Source organism: Sceloporus occidentalis, unplaced genomic scaffold (genome assembly GCF_023333645.1).
Source record: "Sceloporus occidentalis isolate IW3139 unplaced genomic scaffold, rSceOcc1.0.p SCAF_13, whole genome shotgun sequence".
In the NCBI taxonomy this organism is placed as follows: domain Eukaryota; kingdom Metazoa; phylum Chordata; class Lepidosauria; order Squamata; family Phrynosomatidae; genus Sceloporus; species Sceloporus occidentalis.
The window spans coordinates 18,783,585-18,810,146 of NW_028316993.1; the positions used below are offsets into that span (position 1 = coordinate 18,783,585).

The window sequence follows — 26,562 nt, forward strand, 5'->3', positions numbered from 1 at the left end:
TTTAAATTTAGAAATTTATTGTTTAATCCACCAGCTTTATAATAGCTTTAGTTCTTCTTCTTTAAAAAAAAAACCCAGTGAGAACATGACAATATCCAAAGTTCAGGTCCTTAAGCTTTCAGAGATGAGAGCTCTAAAAGTTACACACTATTCCAAAGGACCACAAGACCAAAAAACAAAACAAAAAACAATGAATGGGGCAACAACAACATTTCACAAACAAAAATGTATGCCAAATTCTGCTGAGACTGCTGATCATGGGAATTGCCTTAAAAGACAAAAAAAGAAAGGGACAGGTGAAAGACATAAGATACAAATTAAAATTCCAGTGTTCCAAATAAACCCATTATATTATACTACTATGAGCCCACTGTGATTCTGGCAAGCAACAGGTTAAAATGTAGCTACCTTCTTCAAATGTTAATCCCAATCTTAAACAAAAATAATGCAAGCAAACACAGAAAAACCTGGGTCTTTGCAAGTATTCCTATGTAATTTCTTTGACAGCTGAGTGTACAGACCATATAAGGCCTAGAGCAAGAAACTAGATCAGAATAACCATAAACATTTGTACTATGGCATTTAGAGAAGTTGCTGGGTCTGTCAGCCCTGTTTTAAAACCCTTCAGGGATGAAATGAGGGGGAGAGAAACCCTTACTGCTTCAGAAAATTCTAGTGAAACCATGTCAACTGTCATAGGAAGTCACTAGTATACTGTGAATACTTTTGTCTGTAATGAAGATCCATGCCCTTTTTGAAAAACATGGTGAACTTCAACCTAGCAATTACAACCAATGTTAAAGTCTAAAGCTCAAACACAGTTTAGCAATTTGAAATTGAAACCTTGAGTACAAACCAAATAAAATGTACATTTTTATCAATAGCTGCTTCAGCCTAAGATGGTGGAGACACTTGTGCCTTCCTCATTGACCTCAGAGCCTTCTCACGCAGATGCTTTTCCAAATCATCCAGGTTATCCTCTGCTTCACTTTCAGTCTCCTGAATACAAAGGAAAGTGAACAATTAACTTCTCTAATTACAGTATATAAGACTGAACTGGATTTGGCATGATGCAAACAGACTTGGGTTTAAAAACAATAATGCACTGAGGAAATAGGCTGCTCGGAGCTGGTGTATTTTGTCTGTCATCCTCACCATCACTAGGTAATCCTGGAAAAAGTGCAACCACAGGCAACAACCAACAGAATTCTAGCCACTTCCAGCTGTTCCATATCCTCATTTCTTTAATTATGACAGATTAAAAAGCCTCCATGGGTCTGAAGTACATAGCTAATTCAGCATATGCAAACATAGTGTATTCCAAATCATACAGGAAAAACGCAAGCTTTGTGTGCATTACTATAATGATTTTGTAATTGATCTCTGGTTCCTTTTTATTAGTTCTTTATTAAGAAATCACTTACTTAAAACAATAATACATAACATTTAAAACATTTAAAACAATCATACATCCATATACACAAATTGTATCCATTCTTAATACATGCTCACCCCTTCACCTAAACATTCATCCCATGACAAACAACTTAAAACTGCTTCCTATATCAATGCTTATCCACTTGTCTTTTGTGTCTCCCTTGATATTTTTGTGCTTTCATAACTGAGGATATAAACTGTATCTTTTATACTGCCTCTTACAATGTTGGTTCCTGGTTCCTTATACCTTTAACAATGTCAATCAGCATTTAACTCCTCCCCATAACATCTAACACAGAAATTCTTCTATAAATATTTTAATAAATACACAATACTCACCTTTTTGGGCTCTACGTTTTTCTCTGTATCTTCCTCTGTAGATGTAGCAAAGACAGTCACTGCAGCAGCTACAGCCGCCTTCTCTTTCTTATGCTTTTTGTGCTTCTTGTGCTTTTTATCCTTCTTATGTTTCTTATCCTTCTTTTTCTTCTTCTTTTTACCCCCACCTTCTTGATCAGAATTCTGAAAAGTTCAACAGTATAATTTTTTTTTATTTAAAACATTTATATGTTACCATTCCACAACAAACCTAAAACTGAAGAAAACATTCACACCACAAAGCAATACATTCCAAGCCAATCAACCGGTAAAGGGAATTTGTTTGTAGAGGAACACAAGCAAGGCCCTCAACAACTGAAATGAAAGCCGATTCATCAAATAAACATACATGTTCACAGCTGTACTAGCAAAAGCAAACATTTTCCCAATCAGTTGTAAGTGTATAAACTGAAAGGAAGGCTCCAGAAGATACACACCCTTACTGGTGATGGACTTGGTGTGGGGCTTTTACCCTTCTTTGCAGCTGCTGGTGGTGACCAATGAGCAGGTGATTGAGATCGAGCAGGTGATGGAGGTGCTGGATGTTTCTTAGGAGGTGGTTCAGGTGATCCTGAAACAGACCTGGATGAAGATCCCCTTCTCACAGAGTGTGGACTTGGAGGAGTAGCCCTAACAGATAGATAGTAAAGTCACAAATGTACATATATTTTCTAGATATATATACTATCTATCTATCTATCTATCTATCTATCTATCTATCTATCTATCTACAAACACAATCTTTTTACTATAATCAATCTACAGCATTTATAGTGCCAGAGGGTGCAAACCGCTTTCATCCCTACATGAGCTAAGATGTTGGTGTATCACATATATTCATTCTACATTTTATTCCTCCAAACTATCATAAAATCTGCTCGCACAGAACTTTGGTATACTATTTTCTGTATCTAGGCTTTATACTTGATATAAGGAAGTTCAGTTTTAACTTTTCCCAAGATTTCACACTGAACCATTTGCAGACATAAAAATCTGCTTTATATGTTTATTACATCTGTATAACGATCCTTCTGAAATTTAAGATCATTATCAATTTCTAGGTTTGCATGTCTGATCCCGAATTATGTAGACTGAGGCCTCTTCAGTTCTCAGTAAATTTATTTGTATGAGCCTGTCTTGAATAGGACTCTAAGAGATCTTGTAACATCGTTTGAGACTAACTGAAAGAAATATTAGCTTTTGTAGACTTGAGTCTACTTCCTCAAGCCTACTTCCTCAGATGCAGAGTAGGACTGTAAGCAGCAAATAAAAAAATACCTTAGAAAGGCTTATAAAAAATCAGCTGAATTATACTCTGAAATCTAGCATCCAAAATAAGCAAACGGGCTTTTATTTTAACAGGGAAATGACATGGGAGTTTCAGGTTTTATAATGCACACAAGACTGTCCTTGGTGGCATGACCCAGCTGCCTTCATAATATCAAAGGAAGTGCTTTAGCTGACACTGATTGCCACTTACTTTTTTGACTTTTTGGGCTCTGGGGTCCTTGAAACTCTCCTGATGGGCCTAGTGCTTGGAGACGGAGACTGTCTTCTCTGGGGTGAAGGTGAAGCTCCCCTACGTAGCAGAGGGGGGCTTGCAGAGGTACGGGAGGGCCTAGGTTGTGGGGAAGGCGAATGCCGTTTGTTCTGCACTGGGGAGCGGGTTTCACGGTTGGATCTGCTAGGAGGAGATCCTTTCCTGTGTTTGGAAGATAATGATGGAGAACGTCTCTTTGCAGGTGGAGAGCTTCTTTGTTTTGGTGGAGGAGAACGAGACACTCTGAGCTTAGGCTGTGGAGAAGGAGATGTCCTTCTTTTGGGAGGGGGAGAAGCTGTTCTTCTCTTTGGAGGTGGTGAAGGGGAGTATCTTCGTTGTATTGGAGGAGAATATCGCCTAGGTGTGGGAGAGTGCCGGCGAGGGGGTGGTGATGGAGATCTAAGATATAAAATGGAAAAAGACAGTTTAGGGGATTCATAAAGGTGTTTGTTAACACCAGATAACAGGTAAAGCAAAAAAGAAATTGGGGAAAGCTGATGGTACTCCTGTATCATTGTACAAATGGATTGGGAAGTTCATACAATACACTCAAGCATTTCCTTAATTTTTTGAAGTATTTTTATTTTTCGGAGTATTTTCAGCACTGACTTCTAGTGGTCCTTATCTGCAGGTGGTTTGATGGGTATTTATTTTTGTTTTAATAATTGTAAATCACCTTGAAATAACTGAAGGGACGTAGTATCATAAAATGTATAAAACATTCTCAAACAGCTGTTCTAACCATGAATATTGCTTTTTAAAAAGTTTAATAGTTTCTAAATAAATTCTGAAGCCTATATTAAATCAGACATGTTGATTAAAGGACATTTCTATGTCACAATACACTTTTAAAGGAAACATGCATTTTTACATGCAGAGACAATCTTACCTTCGGCGTGGTGGTGGTGAAGGTGACCTACGCCTCCTTGGAGGAGGGGCAGGAGAAGGCGTACGTCGTCTTCTGGCAGGGAGGGGTGAAGGACTTCGCCTTCTTCTACTAAAGGAAGAACACATGTAGAAAAGCTTAAAAGATAAGCTTTGAAACTAATATAGGAGAGTCCAGAGTGGCTTTCTACAAGCAAGACACTACCCTTCCCTTCAGCTGCAGTTCTCCTTTGTTAAAGTAACTACAAACTGTTATACTGGGGCTCATTTAATAACATTACAGTGGCATCCAATAAGTCTTAAACACATGTTTGGCTCCTGATGGTATGAAAATGTGCTTAGGTGATCAGAAAAGGAAGCTTTTGGAGGGGTGGAAGAAGAGATAAGTTGTGAACTTATAAAAGTTCACAAATGGATAACAGAGGCATGTGCATCCAGAGACTTGTAAAAATATTTGTACCCTGGGAACCTTTGGGAACAAACTTTTGGAAACAAAGCATTGTTTATTTTACTATGCACATGAGAAACATGTCCAGCTACCTTCAGGCCCTGTTTCATCCAAACACAAATTATCCCATCCCACCTTTGGCAAATAATCATAGTTTGTTTCCCAAAGCACTAATGGATACATAAAAACAGCAGTGCTGACATTTAACAATGGTGTGTGTCATCACAACACTAATCCAATTCCTCAAGGAGTACCACTGTACTATTGCAGCAGCAGCAGACCTTTTCTTGAATGCTTATTTATTGGCATAGATGAGATGTGAAACAGTCAAAACAGAAGCACTGAACAACAAGAACCTGTCTAGGACGGGATACAGACTGCCCCTTTGGGGCGGCCTGCACCCGCCCCTTTCCCCGATGGATCAGGGCCTCAGCAGCCACAGCAGCAGCCCCAGAGACCCCGATCTGCCGCTTCTCCAGGCCTTGAGGAAGTGTCAAAATGTCGCTTCCCCACGGCCTGGAAAAAGGTGTCCTTGGGGCTTCATGCCCCAAGGACACCCCAACAGCAGCTGGGAGAGAGAGAAAGGCCCCTTTCTCTTCCGTATCACTGGCTCTTCCGTATCACTGTGTAAAGGCCACGTCAGCGATATGCACGGCAAAAGGAGCTCCATTTCAGAGCTCCTTTCGGCGCCACTGAAGGAGTGCCTTGCAGCGGCTCGCACACATCACCCCCGCCCCGCACCATTTAGCTGCAGAGCTGTCGTGACGTCATAATGGTGGCATCCATGTATACAGGGCGCAGCCATTATCATGCCGCGGTTACGTGCTAGGGTTGTGGGGCGTCTGTCAAGGACGCTCTGAGGCAACCCTAGCACGTATCCAGGCCAGCCTAGATGAGAAAGACTGCATTTAATCAGGTTTGTCTAAGACTTGTGTCCAGCTCTTGGCAATCTCAATATGCTCACAATTTAATGTTAAATTGGCTTGCTCTTTTACTTCAAAGGCATAGTAGGGCAGTACTGATCATTCATTTGCAGTAAACTCAGACCATGCCAGAAAGTTTCAATGATTCCCTGTATACAATATTTCTGCCTTCTACACAATCTCAAAAGTCAGGCTCCTTTGATTACTACAAAGCTTCATTAAAACTATGCACAGTTATTTGCATTCAAAGTGGCTACTGTATATACTCACGTATAAGTCTAGAAATTTAGGTCAAAAAACTGACCCCCAAAAAATTACTCAGACTTATCCATGGGTCAATGTAAGAAATGTGTCTTAACTCTTATTTAAAAGAAGAAACCATCTCCTGATGAAAAGCAAGAGTATAATATGTGAAGTACTGACTTCCTCTAGTCTCTCATCCATCCAACCTTAAGAGTAAGCCCAAAGAGTTATGTCTGCTGGAATTTTATAAGTTCTTTGACACTGTTTTGCTTTGCTTCATCCTTTAGATCGTTTGCTGTATGCCCCTAAATTCTACCCTCAACTTATCCACAGGTAATAGCAAAATCCATAATTTTGGCCCCAAAACTTGCCCTTGACTTATACATGAGGTCGACTTATAGTCGAGTATATACGGTAAATGTTTTGAAAATCTTCTTGTTTCTGTAAATAACTTGTCTACTAACTAACTAAATAAAAGTTGCATTATTATAGCTTTTACAAAATGTTCATACACTAGATTATAACATATGTATTTTTGACTAAAAACAACTCATGTAAATACAAAGACAGTCTTCCTATTTTAGATTCTAAAAACCCTCCTGAACTGCACCTGGAATTAGCAAAAAGATCAAAATACAGACTACTTTCATGGAGGCAGAAAAACCTGTAAATTAGAATAGTACATTCTAACCATTTCCCCTAACAATCTGATGGAAGCACACATACACATTATGGTTTTGTTTAATATCTTATTTCTTTATCATAGTGTATTTCTTTTTTTAACAGTTGTGGTAGAAAAGCAACAACCTTTCTCCACTTATCTCCCATTACATTCCCATATTTTATTTTGTCACGTGGTAGGAAACAACACAATGGGGGCTGTGTCAAGAAGTGAATCCTTTTTAAAATTTATTTCTAATTAGCAGAGTATCCTGCTAACTAACCTTTTAACAATTGGAGACTGCCACCTTTTTCCCATCTGCATCCTGACAGCAGTGGAGGGGGAAAAATGACAGGTCAAACATCCCACAGTTACATGCAAGGATGAAATATCAAGTGGAAAGTCACTACCTTGTAGTTCTTAGCAACTCAATTATCTCTTTATGCTAATCCCATATAATCTCCCACTAATGTGAGTCCTGAAATCACCAGAAGCCATTTGAGTGAATGTAGTGGAAAACCAGCAACCTAATAGCTAATATGAAAGTGGAAATTTTACACAACATGTCAGAATTTAGGATCCAAATTTAACTCTGACTGCAAAGAGTTCAAAAGCAAAACCAGTTCTAACTGTCAAAATATGGCAGTCAAAAAAAGACAGCACACCAACCATTACTAGTAAAAATCAGCATATGAGTATAAAACAAGGGGAGTTACCGAGGAGAAGCCTCCTTCTGCCACTTTCGTGGAGATGGAGACGGACTGCGAGAATGCGAATGCCGTCGACGTCTACCCACTTCACCATTCTTTACATTTGACTTTTTTGGCCGTTCCTCTTCAGAGGAAGATGAAGTACCAGAATCTGTTTAAAAAAATCAAAGATGGTGTTATTATAATGCTGGATAGAAGCAATATATAATGCACTGCAGTCACTCGTGACACTGCTTTAAAACAATCCTTTGCAAAATAACTATTCTTGTCCTAAATCTTCTTCAAAGAATTTTCCACAACCCATTTGAGTCAAACCCTCTGAATGATCCTCCAAAAATCAAAATGCTTCAAGTTTCCATAATGACTAATAAGTGGCAGCTATACAAATCAATTTCACCAATTATGTAACGGCGGTTGGCTAACAGCATCTGATAACAAATCTGTGTTCTATTTTAAAATATGCCTCCTCTGTGAATTCCTCTACAACCATCTACACTACTCCAGAAAGATGCAGCTCATATTTTGAAGGACCAGATATTTAAAGTTAATACATCTGTTATTCTTGAACATCAGAGACAGATTTGAGTACCTCTCTCAACTACAAATGCCTCTCTCCTAACTAGTGCCTTTGCTCAACAGCAGAGGCAGTTTCACTGATGAAATCTTGCTCCACATGAATATATTTTAGGACTAAAAGCCAAAGGCCCTCACAAATCTATGAACTGTCACGAATTACAAAACACATGATTTGCTAAAAATGTGGAGCAAGAGCCAGAACATATAAATCCCAGACTTTTCACCAAATTAAGTATTGGTAATGAAAGTCATTTGTAACAATTCAAACAAGCACATTATTTTGCTGGAAGGTTTCTCGTCCACAAGCTCCAAAAAAGACAAAATTTATTTCCAAATAAAAATAAACAGGATCAGGATGAAAAACTATAAAGAACCATACCAGAGGAAGACTGCTGATTCTGTCTTCTATATTGTCGTCTTTGCTGCACAGAATCTGCAGCCGCCATTTTACCACCTTTCTCTTCTTCTGAAAAACATGCACATTTTTAAAAAAAATAGAATTATATTTAGAATTTGCCCCATGTTAACAGTAACAGTGCAGAACACATTTCATATTTTCCAGACAGCATTTCCAGGACTCCTTCATTGTTTTCTTTTTCCTTGAAGAAATCTGATATGGCTCTTCTAGAGATTTTTATTTCATTCTGCATCTAATTATAAGCTTTCCTTATAGCTTCACACTGTTGTTCTTACACTGATGTTTTACATGCTAAAGATCAAAAATACAAAGAGTATTTCAGTATGAAAGATGAAAAAGTGTGAGACACCTACCTGATTCTGACAATTCTACTTTTCTAGGTTTTGGTGCTGGAGAGGGAGATTCCCTTTTTTCAATACTTTTATGTTTGGGAGCTGAAAGAAATCATGTAAACAAAAATGTAAGGAAACATAACTAACACAGTGACACATATGAACATTTTCTGTATAGTACTATCAGTAACTGAAATGCTTCATTCATTCCAAGTTATTATACTCATAACTTATATAATGCACGTGTGCATGTTCAGAGGGCAGAACCATATTCAAATCTCTATTCCATCTTGCAAAGTTATCAAGCGTTCGCAGGTCATGAGGAAAAACCCAACAGTGTGCTTCAGTAATCAAAAGCAGCTTTTGCCATCAGGCAACCCTCCCTTCCTCCAACAGCCCTGCATATACCCTAAAAACCTGCTCCAAAGGACTACAGGGAGGGAGAAAATCCCAGTGCAATCACAAATGTAGCATTGAGCTAGCCTAGTACTTTGCAGCCTAAGCTACCTCATAGGGCTTGTTGTAGGGATGAAAACTGATTACAACTATTCCCAAGTACGTAGGATAGGGCAAGAAATAAAGCTGAATTAACACACATCCCACACACATCAAGTAACATTTCATTACTTTTCATTAACTTACTAAGCCTTCTGAGCAATAACAAAAGCCCCCCCCCCCCCCATTGTCCTGTCTGCACTAATGCTTCTCCTTAAACTCAAGACTACAGGGACACAAAAAGGGCTGATAACTATTTTCATCTCTCCGAAGAAAGAATTGGCCTTCAACAGTGTTACTGAAAGTGGTGGTCCCTGGCCAGTTTCCGGAAAAGAAGTAATTAATTCTAGCCAGTAGACATTGATAAGATGCCAATATCTGGCACACAGGGGCAAATTGCTAGCCGACAAAACAACAAAGGCAATTGCTAGCCCACCACAATAGAGGGCCATAAAAACACTGGCTTAAAGTACTGTGATATATCCTAAGCTCTTTATGTCTCAACACTTATTAGAAGGTATACTCACTATTTTGACTTTGGGTAGGTCACCCCACGAGACACCCTACCCATCAGCTCAAAGGCCTAATTTATGTGACCCTTGGAACATTTTTGGACTGTCACTCCCAAACATTTCTTACCAATAACTTGAATTGTGGGGGACAACAGTTCACCAGCATCTGGAGGGGTACATGATTCCTACCCTTGCTAGTCAAGGTCTATAAGAAGCTAGGCACACAAGCAGGACAGCTTTGAAGAATTACAAATTCACTTCACTTTACCTGAGGTTCTACTGGGAGAAATTGAGCTTCTGGCTTTTCTTGCACGACTTGATTGCTGAGGTGTTGGAGATCGGCGTAGTTTGGGGGGTGGACTTAACTGTGGAGAGGGTCGATGTCTTCGTCTAGGAGGACTTGCAGAAGGAGAAAGCCTACGTGTTTTACGAGGAGGACTAGATACAACTCTCTTAGGTGGCTTCTTTGGTGGAGATCGCGAACGCGAAGAGGATGAGGAAGAACTACTTCCTGACAGAGATGCTGATGATCGTCTCCTCCTACAACATTTACATAAATAACCAATGTAACATGGCTTCACACCCTTTACGAGTTTGTACTGCTCTCACTAAGATCTCAAACTCACAATACAAAGCTTCCAAACAAATCTGAATACCGTATTAATTTCAAGTTATGAAAAAATATAATTTGCTTTATATTTCAAGGCTACAGTCAACAACGGGGAAAGGATTCAGCCTGTATAGGTCAGGGGTGAGAATTATTCAGCTTTCCTAATGTTGGATTTTGTTGGTGTGGGCCTTCAAGTTGTTTCCAGCTTATGGTGACCCGATCACAGGATTTTCTTGGCAAGATTTATTCAGAGATATGCCATTGCCTTCCTAAGGCTGAGTGCATATGACTTGTACATGGTCACCGCAATCCTCAGTGCTAGCTGTGTGAGGTAGGACTGCAGGCTGAAGTCAAACAACATCTGGAAGGCTCCAAGATTCCTATTTTTGGTTTTGAAGCTGAATGTCTAGGACCAAGATGTTTGGAGAACTGAATTTAAATGGATTTCAGAACTCTTCAAGAAATCTGAAAACTAATGAAAATGGCTGATTCATCCAAACATAATGTAAGTGCATCAGTACTATAAGGGACAGAATTACAACTAGTTTATTGGGCTACACTTAGAATCGGGCCTCTAGAATTCTGCGGCACAATTTGTGGTCAGTTCTGCTACTATCATATACCTGCTGACTCCAACTTTGGCTGCAGAATTCCTGAGAACCTGAAAAAAAGAAACCCTACCTTGAGCAATACTCCTCACAAGTACTCATACGGCTACAAAACTATACTTCTTATAATATGCAAGTGCCATTAGAATTTGTACATTATTGGTGTATGCAGATTTAAGCTATCTTAATAGCACCCTATCAGGACCTCCAAAAAGTGGGTCTGTGTTCATCGTTTGGGGATGCTGACTTTTAGGTTGCATTTTAGAGAACTCTGGAGTTCCTACTTGAAAGGTCTTCTGCTTAGCACTACAGAGCAGCCTGAAGTGTGTGTCTTGCAAAATTCAAGGTGCTCAGGGCAGGGGGTTGATGGAATTCAGCATGAACTCTAACGTACAGCATGTTTCAGAACCAAAAACACAAATCTTATATGGAAGTGACAGGCTTATGTTGAAGGTGTTACCTGAAAATCCTTAACAAACCACTGATTTTTTTATGTTTGGGCCTGCATGTTTCTTGTAACAAAATTTTCTTATAAAATATTGGAGTCAGCCTTACTAAGAGGTATAAAAATTATGTATTTTCTTCAACCCTGTAACATTTTTCATTCATCAAAGATGGCTACAGAAATTCAACTGCAACACATCCCACCACTTACAATGGCTACTTCAGAACCTCCTAGTTTGTAAATTTGAAGTTTCATCAAGACTGCACAGTGTGCATCTCTGTGTGTGTGTGTGCTTTCAAGTCATTTCTCACTTATGGTGAACCTAAGACAAACCTATCACAAGGTTATCTTGGCAAATTTCTTCAGGGGGCTTACCATTGCCATCTTCTGAGGCTTAGAGACTGTGACTTGACCAAGGTCACCAAGCTGAATTTGAACCCTTCTCTCCAAGAGTCATAGTCCAATGCTCAAACCATTACATCAAGCTGGCTCTACTAGTGTTTAAGTAAGTAGGCCATGTGACAATACCCAATCAGATTATCAGTTACTGATTATACCTTTAAGCCTCTGATTTCCATTTAGCTTTTATACTGAAATCTTAAACTCTGTCCACTAGAATTTTAAACATGACTACTTTTACAATGGTGATTATTTTCAAGCCAAGTTGGAAACCATTTCTCACTCTCCTCCCTTTATCCCAATCAAAGCAAAAATAAACTGAGCCAAAGTAACCAAAAAATTACCACCATCAAAATATTGCCACATTCTTTTAAGTTTAAACATTGGTGACACTCGCTTTTAATTAAGGATTCTTACCGTCTCACAGGAGATCTGCTCCTTCTGTGTCTGGGTGGAGGTGGAATACGTCGTGGTGGTGTTCTTCTCCGAGGAGATGGCCGTCGTCTTGGGCTAGGCCGCCTTCTTGGTGAGTAAGACCTTTCAATGTAATTCAGGAAAATTTAGATATTAAACAGCTACTTTCTTATTTACAAAATTGAAGTTTTGCCACATCTGTAATGAAAGGGATTTTTTTTTATCTGTGAGGCAGCCAACACATGCCCATATAGTATTACAATAAATCTTGGCACCATGCACTAAACTATGTGTACTGGAGAGAGAGAGAGAGCTGCTTCCCAGAGTGCTCCACAACTCTGGGAAGAAAGGGAATACTGGCACTAAAAGAAAGCTCTATGATTATAAAAGGTCAAGTGGACGGAATGCTTGACCATTGTGAATGAACATAACTTCATGAGGAAACTGACTTATGAGGCTTCACAGAATTTCACAAGGAAATTGACTGATGAAGCTTCATACCATTTCACAAGGAAATTGACTGATGAAGCTTCATACCATGTACACTCCAGATGTAAACCAGGAAGATCATAGCTTGAACTGGGAAAAACATTATTCCTCTAACCTGGATCGTGATCTGTGGCGCCTCCTTGGCCTTGAATGAGATGGAGAACGAGAGCGAGACTTTGACTTTGATCGAGATGGAGATCTAGGACGATTCTTCTCTTTTTCTTTCTCTCTTTCCTTTTTTGAAATTCTTTCTGGAGATATTTCCTTAGTGTCTGGCATGGGCTCAATTTTAGGGACTTTCAAAATATCACTGTTGAAATAAATATTTAAACCATGGGTCACAAGTGAAAGGAAAAGACTTAAAGGCTGCAGTATGCACACTTTAACAAACTCACTGTACATGTACATGGCTTTATGTTCACTAAAAACTCATGTCCCAAGTTGACAATGCATTTGTTAAATACGCTTTCACATCAATGTGTGACTTCCCTATCAGTAAGCTATAGTTCAGACAAAGCCTCTGCTATAACTGAGCTCCATTTTCATTTTGATCTTTTCAGATTTTTCCAGTGTCATCTGGCTATATTCAACATATACCTACATAATGGGGAACAAGCCAGGATGATACTACTTCAATTTTATTTATTTTAGTTTAACAGTAAATTTTTCTTAATTAGACTCTAAACTTTCCCACAGGCTATATCTCATTTAAATAATACACAGAAAAAAACTACCCTTTGTAAAAGCATTTGTGAAGCTCAAGAATAAAATAGCAAGCATGCATGCAAATCACACAATGCAGTAAAATTATTTCACATAACAAAATGCACCAACTTTCAGAAGAACATGGTTAAAAAGCTAGGAAGAGAAGTCACAGCCAAAGTGATACCTAGTAGAGGTGGCCTCTTGGATCAATGTTTCTTTAACTTTAATTGAAGGTTCTGGTTCAGGAGTCTCCTCTTTCTTTTCTGGTGCAGGAGTAGCACTGCGGCTTTTAATGGTGTGATGCGGGGATCGGGAATGGCTGTGTTTTCTTTCTTTCCTGACTGGTGATGCACGTCTTCTAGGGGAGGGAGTCCTCGATTTGCGTCTACAACAACATTAATCTATATTTAGCTGATTGCTGCATTTTTTAAAATATTTATGACCAATCCCAAGCACATTTTAATTAGGAGTTTTCCTCCAATTATTTCTCACCTTTTCTTTCTAGATAGGAAAAAAAATAGTATTCCACATTAAACTATGTGAAACTAACACTCAAGCTCCAGATAGTAAAGTGCATCTTCTCAAAAAAAAAAAGTTCAATTACACAATTGTTCTAGCACCGAATTCAACAATGTTCATATGTTCATCCCTCATACTGTAGTGTTCATACCAATTAGTATATACCTTCTAGGACTTCGAGATCGGTCCCTCTTTTCCCTATTCTCTTTATCTTCCTTGTCTCTCTTATCCTTGTCTTCATCTTGTTTCTTCATAGAAGCCAATTTTTCCTGTTCAATCTGAAATAAATATCAACATGATCTTAATTCAGAAAGCTAGGCAATGAAATAAATATCGGCCCTTGAATCTTATTGTTGCACTACACTAGAACTTCACTGTTTCAAACATCATGAAGCAGTGGAAAGGGAAAGCAGACAATCTGCTCATCCAAACACTCTAAATCCTTCATAGTCACTGGGGGCACCAAACCATATGCTGGTATAGTTACATAAGCACAGTGAAACAACAGGTTTCTATTCTATACACTTAAGACCCTGGGAGGTGGTGGCTATCATGACAAGAGAGCAGTAAAATGCATTATGGGTTTGGGACAAATTTAAAGAAGGTAATATGGGATGTGGTGGCTCAGCAGTTAAGCAGTTCTGATGATTGCAAGATCGACAGACAGTTCAAGGCCCAAGCACTGTGTGGCGGAGCGACCTCCCATCACTAGTCCCACCTTCTGCCAACTTAGCAGTTCAAAAGCTTGTAAAAGTGCAAGTAGATAAATAGGTACCACTTCAGTGGGAAGATAAACAACTTTCTGTGTAGTTATGCTGACCAGATGATCACAGCGTTGTCTTTGACAACGCTGGCTCTTAGGCTTAGTAATGGAAATGAGCACCGCCCCCTACAGTCAGACACAACAATCAAAGCAGAAACCTTGCCCTTTTTAAAGACGTTATCCAAGTTAGGAATGTATTTGTGAAGAGGGTTCAGCATCAAGGACATCTCTACTGGTGTGTTTACTAAAACCTGGAATGGAGACACCATCTCACTGATATGGCACCCATCAGCTGCCACAGACATTAACTAAGGCATGTACATTTTCATTAATTAGCACAGAAAAGGATTTAATGGGTTTTGACACGCATGCAGCAGTTCAGTGTCAAATCCCACATAAACTGTGCAAATACATCCAAGAAACTCTCAAGCAGCAAATCTGCAATGGACAAAATGTTAGGTATCTAGAAACCTTCAACAATTTTAACTATTACGCCATGACACGATCTTTGAGAGAGAAATTATTTTGATTTGTTTTTAGGAATAAAATGGGAGCCACAGCTGAAACTGACAGGTTACACTTGGCATGATGGGTTGGTACCAATCTTAGAGCTCCAGTCAAAACCACATCTCAGCAATGAAATCTCATATTAGGTTGGTTACTTGTTCACACTAAGGTCAGTTGTTGTTGTTATGTGCCTTCAGGTCAACTCCAATTTACAGTGATGTAACAATTTTTTCTTAGTAAGATTTATTCAGAAGAGCTTTGCCACTGCTTTCCTCTGAGGCTGAAAGAATGTAACTTGTCCAAGGTCACCTAGTGGGCTTTCATGGCTCTCAGTTCTAGGGGTCGAACAGACCATCAGCGGAATGGATTGACAGGAAAGAGTGGTTTTCACCTGCTCCTTTTGCATTAGCTGGCATTGGCACAGCTTTCAGCCAATCCTCTGCGTGCCACACCCCAGACTGGCACAAAGGCGGAGCTTTTTGCCTGTCTGTTTCGGGTTCTAGTCAAATACTCAAACCATTACACCATGTTTCAAAATTGATTTTTGAATTCATTCATTTATATCCCATATCCCCCCCCCCAAAAAAAAAACAATCAGGACTCAAGGCAGCTTACAAAATGGGATGGTGATGTGTAATTAAAAGCACTTACAAAGAGTAAGTTAAAAAAAAGACATGCAGAAGCTGTCAGGTAAACTTTCCTACAAACTGATACCACACCTCCCAATCTGGCAAAAAGTCTTCAACTCACAATTCCATATGAGCATTTCCCCTCCTAAATTAAAAAGTTGGTTTTTGGAACGGAATTAACAGACCACTGTATAACGAGATATTTGAAAGGGGGTTGTGCTCATATTACTTTTAATATATTCTGTTTCCAGGTTTAACTGTGTGTTTTTTTATAAATTCACACCCTTATTTTTACTTAGAAAATTATTCCCTATTTACAGATGATGCACCCGAGTATCCAAGATTCTCCTAGGCCATCATGTATCAACTAGGAATTGAACCCATCAACCAGCTCTACTAAAATGCTACCTGTCTCTGTTTTATCTCTTCTTTCTTCAGCTCCAGAAAAGCAGACGGAATACCAGCAATGTTCTCTTGTGCACTCAAAAGTAGCGGCCACAGTTCTCCCATGAACTCTCTAGCATTTTTTCCATTCAAGAACCCAGTCAGGTTGATTTGCATCATTTTCGAATCTGGATTCTGCAAAGAGATATGACAGGAAGAAATACAGGTTATTTGAAAAAAACAAACCCAGAAAATTCATTTTAATTCTGCCTTTAATCTTCTACCATGGAACTAGAATACATTATACTCATTGCTAGTTTTTAAAACTTGGTCTAAAAGAGGCCCAAAACTATAGTTCTAAGAGATACCAAATTTCTTTTGCTTTACCATTACATTTAAAATGGCCTGTTAATTCTTTGTGGATTTCATAAATATTTTGGTCTGTGCAGCCACTACAACTGAGGCTATGAATTTGGTATAGCAGCATCATAATGGTGTGTATAAGTGTCTTTGTAATGAACTCTCTAAACATTCTTCCCCAATCTTTGGTACTGCTGCTTTAAATATTTTTTCCCCCACTGTGGTCCATACAATGGTCAGAATTCGTACAGTTAACATTACAGAATCATCACCTACAATACACTCAAGGTCCTGTTGTGAAAACTGAACAAGAATTTATGCATGCATTTTCTTACTTTCATCAGAAAACAACTCTTAAGCCCCCACTAACTAGCTTATAGAATGAAAGCTGCCATATTTTTTTAAAATGTGAATTATGTAATGCCCACAAAGGATTAAGAGGTCAAGAGTGGCTCACAGTACAGGTGAGCATTTTAGGTCTAACATTGTTGGTCAAAGCAACAAGGTCCATATAACAAGCACAGCTCAACAGCACAAAGCAAGTACAGATTCCAGGTGTCTTCTGTTTCTTCTTGGAACTTGGGGGGTTTTTGGAATCGCCAAGTCCCCTGTAGAGAAAGATGTTCCCTTGGCTTGCTTCCGACTCCCTACTGCAACTCAACCACCTTGAGTTTAATGTTATACCATTTATCTAAATTGCAAAAGACGAACAAGCAATAATGAGTACACAAACACAAAAAGGGAAAAAATGTTTTAATAGTTCTAAAGTTTTAAGTCATGCTTTCTAGGAAGGGGATCTATACTGCATATTTAGGTTTTATTACAGTAATATATACTAGCAAGTTACTAATGAATATAAATTTTTATTTTATTTAGCTGATCCCTCAAATTTGTCTCCCCAGTTGCATTTTCTATACAAGTACATAAAACATTGCAAATATGGCTGTTTTTAAAAAATATAACCTTACATTCAAGCATACAGTGACTTTTTTGTTCCTTTTAACAGCAATACCTTTCTCAGTTGAAATGTCAACTGTTCAGTCAAATGATAAAGATGAATTCTTTGGAAGAAAGATTGAGTATAAAGTATATTAGCACAAGATTATTTTGCCAATAGTTAAAAGAAAAGGCTTTACTGTCTCTTGGGATGCAGTGGCAGACTGAAGAAAAAAATGACTGAATTTCTCATGAACTCTATTTCATTTATGAAGTTCATGTTATACAAAAAGTGTAACTATTTCAATGGTGCAATCCAGCCCCACTACCATCAGATGGGCATCTTAACAATGAATTCAGTGGGAGGTGTTTTGTACCTCTAAGCTATCTTTCTATATTGCCCTGAAGTGTAGCTTTATTCTAATTAATGTATCCCTCCCCATCCCAGCTGAACATATTCATAGTTCTAAAAGGAGTAAGTATCCACTGAATGTCTCTCACCAATTTAGAACTGTACCTCATGCTTTACAGTTAATCTGTTTTAATTCACAACAATTTCAAGAGCAGTGTAAAGCTTTGCCCAATTGCTTTCTGCTGGATGCTTTGTCTGTCTTTTTTCGGCCACTTTACACAACTCACCTCCAAACACACACTGCATCATCAAGGGAGTTGGTCAGAGCGACATTGGACACTCACTCTGCTGTGACCTAATAAGGTGATGGTGCTATACTTCAGACGCAAGGAATAACTTCCATTTTGGTTCAGGCCTTTTAAATCATAAATCACATCATCATTAGAAAATTGCTGTCAAAGTAGCTTAACATGTAACAGCAAAATCAACACAGCAAGTCTGATTTTTCACCTGAGCAGTTTTGCAAATTATGCACCTTCACTAAAACTGTCAACCTTAACAAAATGTTTTACAACGTGACTTTATTCACAACATATACTGTAACACAGCCCCTCCTAATTTCATGAATTGTTTTTGACAGAAATTTCAGTTTCCACAGAATATTATACAATACATTCACAAATATGTAAATACAACCACGGCAAAATCATTACCTTCACTTCCAGCTGGTTGAATATAAATTCAATTACCACATCATCTTCAAACCCAAGGATTTCTGTTACTCTTTTTGTTATCCATGGCTTGATTACTTCAAGGTTTACTTTGCTCATGTCCACCTATGTAGTCAAACCAAAATGTTACAATTATATAGGTTCTTCTCTCTTTTGTTCAGCTACTGTAAACTCTTCAATGGTGAAATATAGCCATCTGTATAATAAACATGCACAAACAAAACTGCTTGCTTACATGCAATATGGTAATAGTTTAGTGAGATATTTAGCCTTCCTTGTCAGAGGGCTCTGGTGCCACAACAAGCAACAAATCCCAGGATTTGATACCATTGAGTCATGGCAATTAAAGCAGTACCAAACTGCATTATTTCTGCAGTGCAGAGGAAGCCCAAGACAGAACTTCCTTATCCCTCTATAGTGACATTCCAGTCCGGCTATGAGGTCTAAGCCATCCACAATAACAGATATTTTCCCTGAAAACCCATCAATGAAACAGTTCCCTCCAAAATGCATTTGTCTTTAGTAGGTTTTTATCCATGTGTGTATTTCCTGGAATCCTCTACAAGAATACTAAATCCCTGACCGAATTAAAAATGGCACTACTTTGGTACAGTGGGCCTATAGTATCTGCTGGGGTTTGGTTCCAAAACTGTAAATGCCAAATCCCATGGAAGCTCAAGTCCCATTACATACAATGACATAGTAAATTAGTGTCCCTTATATAAAATAACAAAATCAAGCTTTGCTTTTTGGTATTTATATATTTTTAAATATTTTCAAACCATGGATGCTTGAATCTGTGAATAAAGAATTCATGGATACGGAGGGCTCAGTGAATTTGCACTTTATGAATTCAAATTTTGCGTTAGCATTTCAAACCAATACACCTGCTAATCACAGATCAAGGAAGCATGTTAGACTTATTCTGATTTCCACATAACCTTAATAATCCCAAATCAGCTAAATCCAAAACCCAGTCTTCCTTATCAGAGAGGGCAAAATGCATACTTAGGACTGGATGTGACCCCTGAGACTGTTTTTACCAGTCCAAGATGCCCTAGATTACCACTTTTTCTAGCAAAAAAGGATGAACTACACACCCTGGAAATAAAAAAAAGAACAATTTGTTTTTAACTAGGTCACAGCTCCTTCTGCACAATTTGACATAAAATATGTGTCTCAAAACCAGAAATTGTCTTCTAGGTTTGTTGTTGGTGGAGCATTTGGGTTTTTTTTGTTTGTTTGTTTTTTGCATTTTTGGCAGCTCAAAAAGGTCCTGTGGCATGGATCTACTGAAGATGACCAACCCTATTGCATATACTGAGGACTGACTTAGGGAGCTGGGGATGTTTAGCCTGGAGAAGAGAAGGTTAAGAGGTCATATGATAGGCCTGTTTAAATATTTGAAGGGATGTCATATTGAGGATGGAGCAAGTTTTTTTTCTGCTGCTCCACAGAACAGGACCCAGAACAATGGATGCAAGCTACAGGAAAAGAGGTTCCACCTCAACATTAGGAGGAACTTCCTGACAGTAAGAGATGTTTGACAGTGGAACACACTCCCTCGGAGTGGAGTCTCCTTCCTTGGAGGTCTTTAAGCAGAGGCTGGATGGCCATCTGTCACAGGGGGTGCTTTGGTTGTGAATTCCTGCATGGCAGGGGGTTGGACTGGATGGCCCTTGGGGTCGGCTTCCAACTCTATGATTTTATCATCTATATTTAAAATGTTTTTTAAAAATCTGTTTTACTGTAATATATTGAATTGTACATACTTTCTTTTCTAGACATTCTGCAAATTTTAGTTGCTTTAGTAGCTTCTTCTGTTTGTTGCTGAAGCGGTTGTCCTGTTCTGCACTTGTTCCCTAAAAGGGTTTAAAAAAATCAAACATATTTAAAAATTAGTTAATATCAAACTTCTCCTCAATACAGACTTCCTAGTGATAATGAGTTCATGAACAGTATAGAAACACTGATAAAATACACTACACTACTAGTCAAATAGAAGCCTCTGGGTAAAGTTGCCAAATGTTAAAACAGTGGTTAAACATGGCCATATATCTTCATTTTACTAAACTATCTTGAACTTCAACTGCATTTAAGAATGACATCTAGGTATGAGATATCAGGTTTTCTATGAACTCTCCTAAAACTTATGGTAGTATCATTCTATGATATGATTTTAAAGTAGAAAACAGAAGTAACAGCTTATGCCGTAGCAAGGAGACAGAGCAATTGCAGCTATGACATTCAGAATATGGTAATCAGTCAGTTGGGATGCTCTTTTGTTAACCACATGAAAACTGCATTTACTAGTTGCAGAGCACAGATGCATATGTGAGTGTGCATATTCAAACTATATGTATTAAGTTAGGTTCTTTATTTGATGGATTTAGAATAGCTTAATATGCAACAGAAGTTTCACACCAGTAGAGAATGAGTGTGAGCACTGGACTGCGACTGTGGAGACCAAGGTTCAAATCCACACTGGGCTACAAAAACCCACTGGGTGAGGTTGGGCAATTCACATTCTCTCAGCTTCAGAGAATAACAATGGCAACCCCCCTCTGAAGAAACATGCCAAGAAAACCCTGCAATAGGTTTGCCTTAGGGTCACTGTAAGTCAGAAATAACTCAAAGGCACATAACACACACATTCCTGACAGCACTTTAACAGTTTGAACTATGTACTTGTTTTGTAATGTTTTAACTGCTAATATTATAATCTACAGAGAATAACTTTCCCTTAGGTTCATGGAATATACTTTCATATAAATATGCCACTTTTTACACTTTTTAAAAAAATAATACACTTTAAAATAGGGAAAATTCTGCCAAAATCTGCCAAATTGACTCCCCAAAATGTTTTAGTAGTAAACATTCCTCAATTTGCTTTTCTTAACTGTAGTCAATTCAGCTTTGATTTCTGGTGACCCTATGAATGAAAGACCACCATGTCTCCCTATCATCTACTGCCCTGCTCAGGTGTTGCGAACTCAGAACCATTGGCGGGTTATAGACCGCCACTTTGAGGCGGTCTGCCGCCACCGCCGTTTGCTCTGTGCGGGAGCTGCAGCAGCCACACCGCACGGAGCAAAAAAGGAGCTCCTTCTTGCAGCGCCTCTGTGACGTCACGAGGCGCCGCTGGCGCATTCGCGATGTCATAGGCTCCGCGACACGTCTGGACGCTATGCGTCTGATATGTAAACATGGCGGCCCCCATGTGGAAGGGGCACCGCCATGTTGTACGTATGGAGGGGTGCGGAAGCACTGCCCCTTCCTAACCCTAATACATATTCCATACGTATTTTTTGGCGGTCTGTAACCCGCCATTGTTTCCTTGATTGAATCTATCTGGAATGTGGCCTTCCTCTTTTCCTGCTGCCTTCTACCTTGCAAAGCATTATTGTCTTTTCTAGTGAGTCATGTCTTCTCATTATATGTCCAAAGTACAGCAGCCTCAGTTTAGCCATCTTGACCTCTAGGGAGAGTTCAGGCCTGATTTTATCTACGACCCATTTATTTGTCTTTTTAGCAATCTGTAACAATCTTCTCCAGCATGTCTCAAACAGGTTGATTCTCTTCCATTCAGCTTTCACAATCACACACAGAAATGGAAAATATAATAAAATGAAAACCAGTTATTTGTCGGAGGAGAGATAAATTTGAGCATCTAGCATGAGACCAACCACATAAAGGCATGTTTGTTTACTGTCTGAAATGGAGCCAGAAAGCAATGTAGTCACATGAGGACTGTTTAGAAGGGAGAAGAGAAATGAAATAAAGAAATATTTGTGCAACATTATAACATCTAAAAATCCTATACACAAAATACATCTGGACACTGTAGGGTAATATTCAGCTGTGAACCTTAGACTGGTCACTGTCATGATTATTGATTGTGATTCATGTTTTCTCCTGAAGTCTGATTTTTTTTGTTCTGAGAGATCAACAAATACTGTATATACTCATGTATAAGTCTAAAAATTTTAGTCAAAAACTTGACCCAAAAACCCTGGGTTGAGTTATCTATGAGTCAATGCAAGTACTGTACTTGAACTCTTATTGTTTAAAAAGGAACCATGAGAGGAAAGAATCTAATCTGTCCTGGAAGCACTGACCCCTCTCTGCTCTCTCAGCTTTTCGTGTGACACAAACAGTTAATGCCTGCTGGAATTTTGTTAATTCTTTGCCACTGTTTTCCTTTGCTTCATCCTTTAGGTCCTTCCTTACATTTCCCTAAGTTTTACCCTCGACTTATCCACAACTTGTATCAAAATCCATTAATTCTGCCCCCAAAACCTGCCCTCGTCTTATACATGAGGTTGACTTATATTATAGTCAAGTATATACGGTAACAGGCGGTGAGAGAAGCTACTTTATTACTTATTTGGAAGGAGAAAAGTTATAAGTTCTTCAGAGCTTGAGGCCAGGAGTGTGCCCAGTTAGTTCAAAAGTGTTTGCAGATATACTCCTGCAGGACTGTTAATCATTCTTATTCTTGGTATCAGATGCCCTGACAATACTATGGGGGGGGGGGGAGCAGAGTGACACACATCAAGAACAGCATTGTGCAATACTTGAGTAAGGTCAAATAATCAGTGGTCACCTGATAAAATCTGTAAGTCAACTGACTGGCAGCCAACATTAGACCTAACATGCCCTTAAGGGGCAGAGTAAAACCATTTAATACTACAGATTAACACACATTATCCTAATATCACCTGAAGGAAATGGTGGCTAGCTTTTGGTGGGCAAAGATGCCTCAAACTGAGTCAATTATTTCCAATTTAATGCACGGTGAAGTAAATATACTCACTCATTGTGAGGTCATTTAACTTCTACTTGTACTACGTTAAAAAGTTTCAGGTTCTCACATCATGCTAGTCAGACTCACAAACACATTCTGCCTATTACCAGAAATGCATATTCACACACTATGCATAGTTCAGAGAAGTCATCAGTTGATCACTGGGGATTTTCCATGGAAAGATAGCACTGTGAGGATCCCTCTTGCAGCATGGAAGCGCTCTAAGGGTCCACTTCAGATTAGCTGACATTGAAAGTCTGCTCTAAACTGATGGGAAAATATTTTGATAAACCTCCTTCCACCTACTCCAGCAAACCAAAACTTCTCCCACTCCTTAAATCCATACGCCTGCTTGTTCCTTCAGTTCACAGGAATGAAGCAAAGACCAGGATTTCTTCCTTTACACTGTTTCCTCTATGCTGGAATTGTTCATATAGATTTTAAACTTACATTTTCTAGAGTTCACAGACATAGCTGTGTTTAGTCTAGAAAATCTTTCTGCAAAGGGATCTTGTGGCACATTTGAGATTCACTGAAGGAGTCTCAAAGGTGCTCCAACATCCCTTTGCATACTAAATTTTATAGTCATGTATCAAGACTAGAGATTTCCTTTTGTGGTAGACTGGGAAGAGGCTAGTAAGACTAAATTACTCTTTATGAATTAAGCTCTCTCTCTAAATATCTTTATCTATTTGTGGCTTTGTCAAGCAATATTATAACGGACACCACTTTAGTCTTTAACATTGGCATGTTTCTCCCTATGTGTAAATGAACGTCCGCATTTTCTGTTCCTATCTACCTGTCTCAATAGAAAGGGATCTTGTAGCACCTTTGAAACTAACTGAAAGGTAGAAGTTGGTAGCATGAGCTTTCCTAGACTTCAGACTCCTTCCTCAGATACTGGAGAAGAAAGAAGCGCAAGACTAGGAAAGCTCATGCTACCAACTTCTACTTTTCAGTTAGTTTCAAACGTGCTACAACAGGATCCTTTGCAGATGGATAGACAGGAAGAGGAAATGTGCATGTTCATTTATGTCTGGGGGAAAACATGCCAACATTAAAGATTAAAGTGATGCCATTTGTAATATTGCCGGACGAATTCTGAAACAGATATACACTCATCCCTCCACATTTGTTGGGGTTGGGGCACACGATCCCTGTGAATGTGAAAATACTCCAAAGAAGAAATACACCCTGTTTTTACCTGAGAGGACCCCTCTCTGGGAATCTCTAGGTCCTCCAGGGCAACTCCATGGTCAAAACCTGACAGACACTGACCATAGAACCACGCAGGAGGAGCTACAAAGGCCTAGTAGAGTGTTCTCTCCAGGAATCTCTAGGTACTTCAGTGCAAATTTTAGTTAAACTGGACCATAGAGTTGCACCATAGATATTCCTAGAGAACATATGAATAAAATGCATGAATAAAGAGATCTGCAAAAGCCAAAGTCACCAATATGGAGAGATGAGTGCATATATATATATATAGATAGATAGATAGATAGAGAGAGAGAGAGAGAGAACTTAATTCACAAAAGTAGTATTTTAGTGATAGCAGCCTCTTCTCCTCCAAGGCTGCAACAGAAGAACACCTAGGCCTGTTACAGACAGCCAAAATAAAGCTGCTTCGAGTCACAGTGGAGGTATGGTGTTTCAATGATGCATGCATCCTAAGAGTCCAGAAGTCGCGCCAAAGCCATGCTCCAGCCCTTCAGGACTGGAGTGTGGCTTTGGTGTGGCTTCTGGAGTCTTAGGATGCATCACTGAAACACCATACCTCCACTGTGACTCGAGGCAGCTTTATTTTGGCTGTCTGTAACAGGCCCTAGAAGATTTAATATGTGAAGGCATTTTCCAGCACCTGGGACTCCTTCCTTCAGTCAGTTTCAAGATCCCTTTGCAGACCAATTTCCCAACACAATACAGCTGTGGCTTCAGACCTCTGGAAGAAGAAAGTACAGTCATCCCTCCATATTTGTGGCTTTGATATTTGTGGATTTGATTATTCACAGATTTCATTAATATGTTCTCTCTAGGACTGTCTAGGTCCTCCAGTGCAACTCTGTGGTCAACTTTAACTACAAGTTGCACTGAAAGACATTTGTAGCTACTCCAGTGCCATTCTATGGTCAGTGTATGTTGGACATTGACCACAGAGTTGCATTGGAGGACCTAGAGATTCCTAGAGAGGAGTCCTCTCGGGTAAAAACATGGTGTTTTTGTTATTTGCGTTTTTTCCATATTCACGGGGGCCTTGTTCCCCTGACCCTAGCGAATATGGAGGGGCAACTGCATTTTCCTCTGAAGCCTCAGCCGGTTAAATAAAGCTGGCTTCAGTCCTCCTCTGAGCAACCCAGCCGCCCTCCCTGGACCTGGACCGCCATGGAAAGCGCCCATTGCCTCTCTCTGTCCGGCTCCATTGCTGTTTACTGTCACTGTTTCAACTGAGGCATTTTAGTAGAGTACAGTCGGGGGAGAGGAGAGTAACGGAACGTGTTTCGATAGAGGCTGCATATTGCATTCCGTTTGATGTTGTAAGCCGCCTGGATCCTGCGGGGAGGCGGCCTCATGAACATGTTGTTGTTGTTGTTGTTGATGTTAAAATAAAAGGGGCCCCTCTGGCTGTTTTGAGGGTTCCTTGCAATTAATCCACCTGCGACGTATTGTAAGGCCTTTGGCAGCCATGAAGATCTACTACGTTAAGCGCGGAATTAACAACAACAATAATAGTAGTAGTAGTAGTAGCGAGAAGAAGAAGAAGAGCGAAGGGGAAGGAGGCGCGCGAGGGGCTAATGGACCCGGGCAGAGGGAGGCCCACGCGGGCGGGCGGGCGAGCGGGCGGCCTCTCCCTCCTCCGCCTGCTTCCCGGCCGAGAGAACGTCTTTGGCTGAGGCCAGATAAGAAGAACCGAGGCCAGGGAGAGAAAGGCGCGGGAGGGAAAGGGGCTCCTCCGACACGAGGCCCCTCCCTGCCTCCGAAGGGAGCCACTCGGCGGCCATTTTCTCCTCCTGGCCTCGGTCGGAGGGGAAAGGAGGAGGCAGGGAGGGAAGCGGCGGAGGGACTGCCTCGCCCGGAGCGCGGCGGGGGCTAGGAGAGGCGCCCGCTCCCTTCCCCGGAGGCCCTTCTCCCCCGGAGGCGCCCCGCTTTCCCCTCCTTCTTCCCCCCAAAGACTCACACGGAAGAAGCCCGCGTCCATCTTGACTCCTCCTGCCTGGCCGCAGAGAGCGCGGCTACCTCTCCCGACATGCACTTCGGCACTGCGCCTGCGCAGAACGCTTCCCGACAGCGCCCCTGACGGTGCTTTAGAGAATCGTGTCGTTGGCCGAGAGGATGATGACGCATGTCT

The 26,562-nt window shown here is 39.9% G+C and overlaps 1 protein-coding gene across 6 annotated transcripts; it reads right to left on the reverse strand.

Moving 5' to 3' along the window:
- SRRM1 (serine and arginine repetitive matrix 1) lies at positions 1-26,562 on the reverse strand. 6 transcript variants are annotated; one of them, XM_089479462.1, is made up of 19 exons: positions 26,392-26,560; positions 20,182-20,271; positions 18,392-18,514; positions 16,055-16,225; positions 13,913-14,025; positions 13,413-13,613; positions 12,639-12,833; positions 12,038-12,157; positions 9,827-10,098; positions 8,573-8,653; positions 8,181-8,267; positions 7,232-7,376; positions 6,799-6,840; positions 4,245-4,352; positions 3,296-3,754; positions 2,253-2,445; positions 1,777-1,959; positions 871-999; positions 1-268 (listed from the first exon to the last, which is right to left on the reverse strand). In XM_089479462.1, exons 1-18 carry the CDS (start codon positions 26,410-26,412, stop codon positions 895-897), a joined length of 2,709 nt encoding a protein of 902 aa, XP_089335588.1. In that variant the 5' UTR covers positions 26,413-26,560; the 3' UTR covers positions 1-268; positions 871-894. The 6 variants fall into 6 exon arrangements, with proteins under 6 accessions (XP_089335588.1, XP_089335589.1, XP_089335587.1 ...); XM_089479463.1 differs by having other exon boundaries at positions 1-999; positions 8,181-8,264; positions 26,392-26,562; XM_089479461.1 differs by having other exon boundaries at positions 1-999.

What these genes read in the sequence shown, in the direction of transcription:
- SRRM1 (XM_089479462.1), bottom strand. Translation starts at nt 26,412, where the DNA reads ATGGACGCGGGCTTCTTCCGT. An exon ending in TCAACCAGCTGGAAGTGAAG is followed by an intron (nt 16,226 to 18,391) that starts GTAATGATTTTG and finishes ATCTCTTTGCAG; the next exon opens with AATCCAGATTCGAAAATGAT. An exon ending in CAAGAGGCCACCTCTACTAG is followed by an intron (nt 12,834 to 13,412) that starts GTATCACTTTGG and finishes TTATTTCAACAG; the next exon opens with TGATATTTTGAAAGTCCCTA.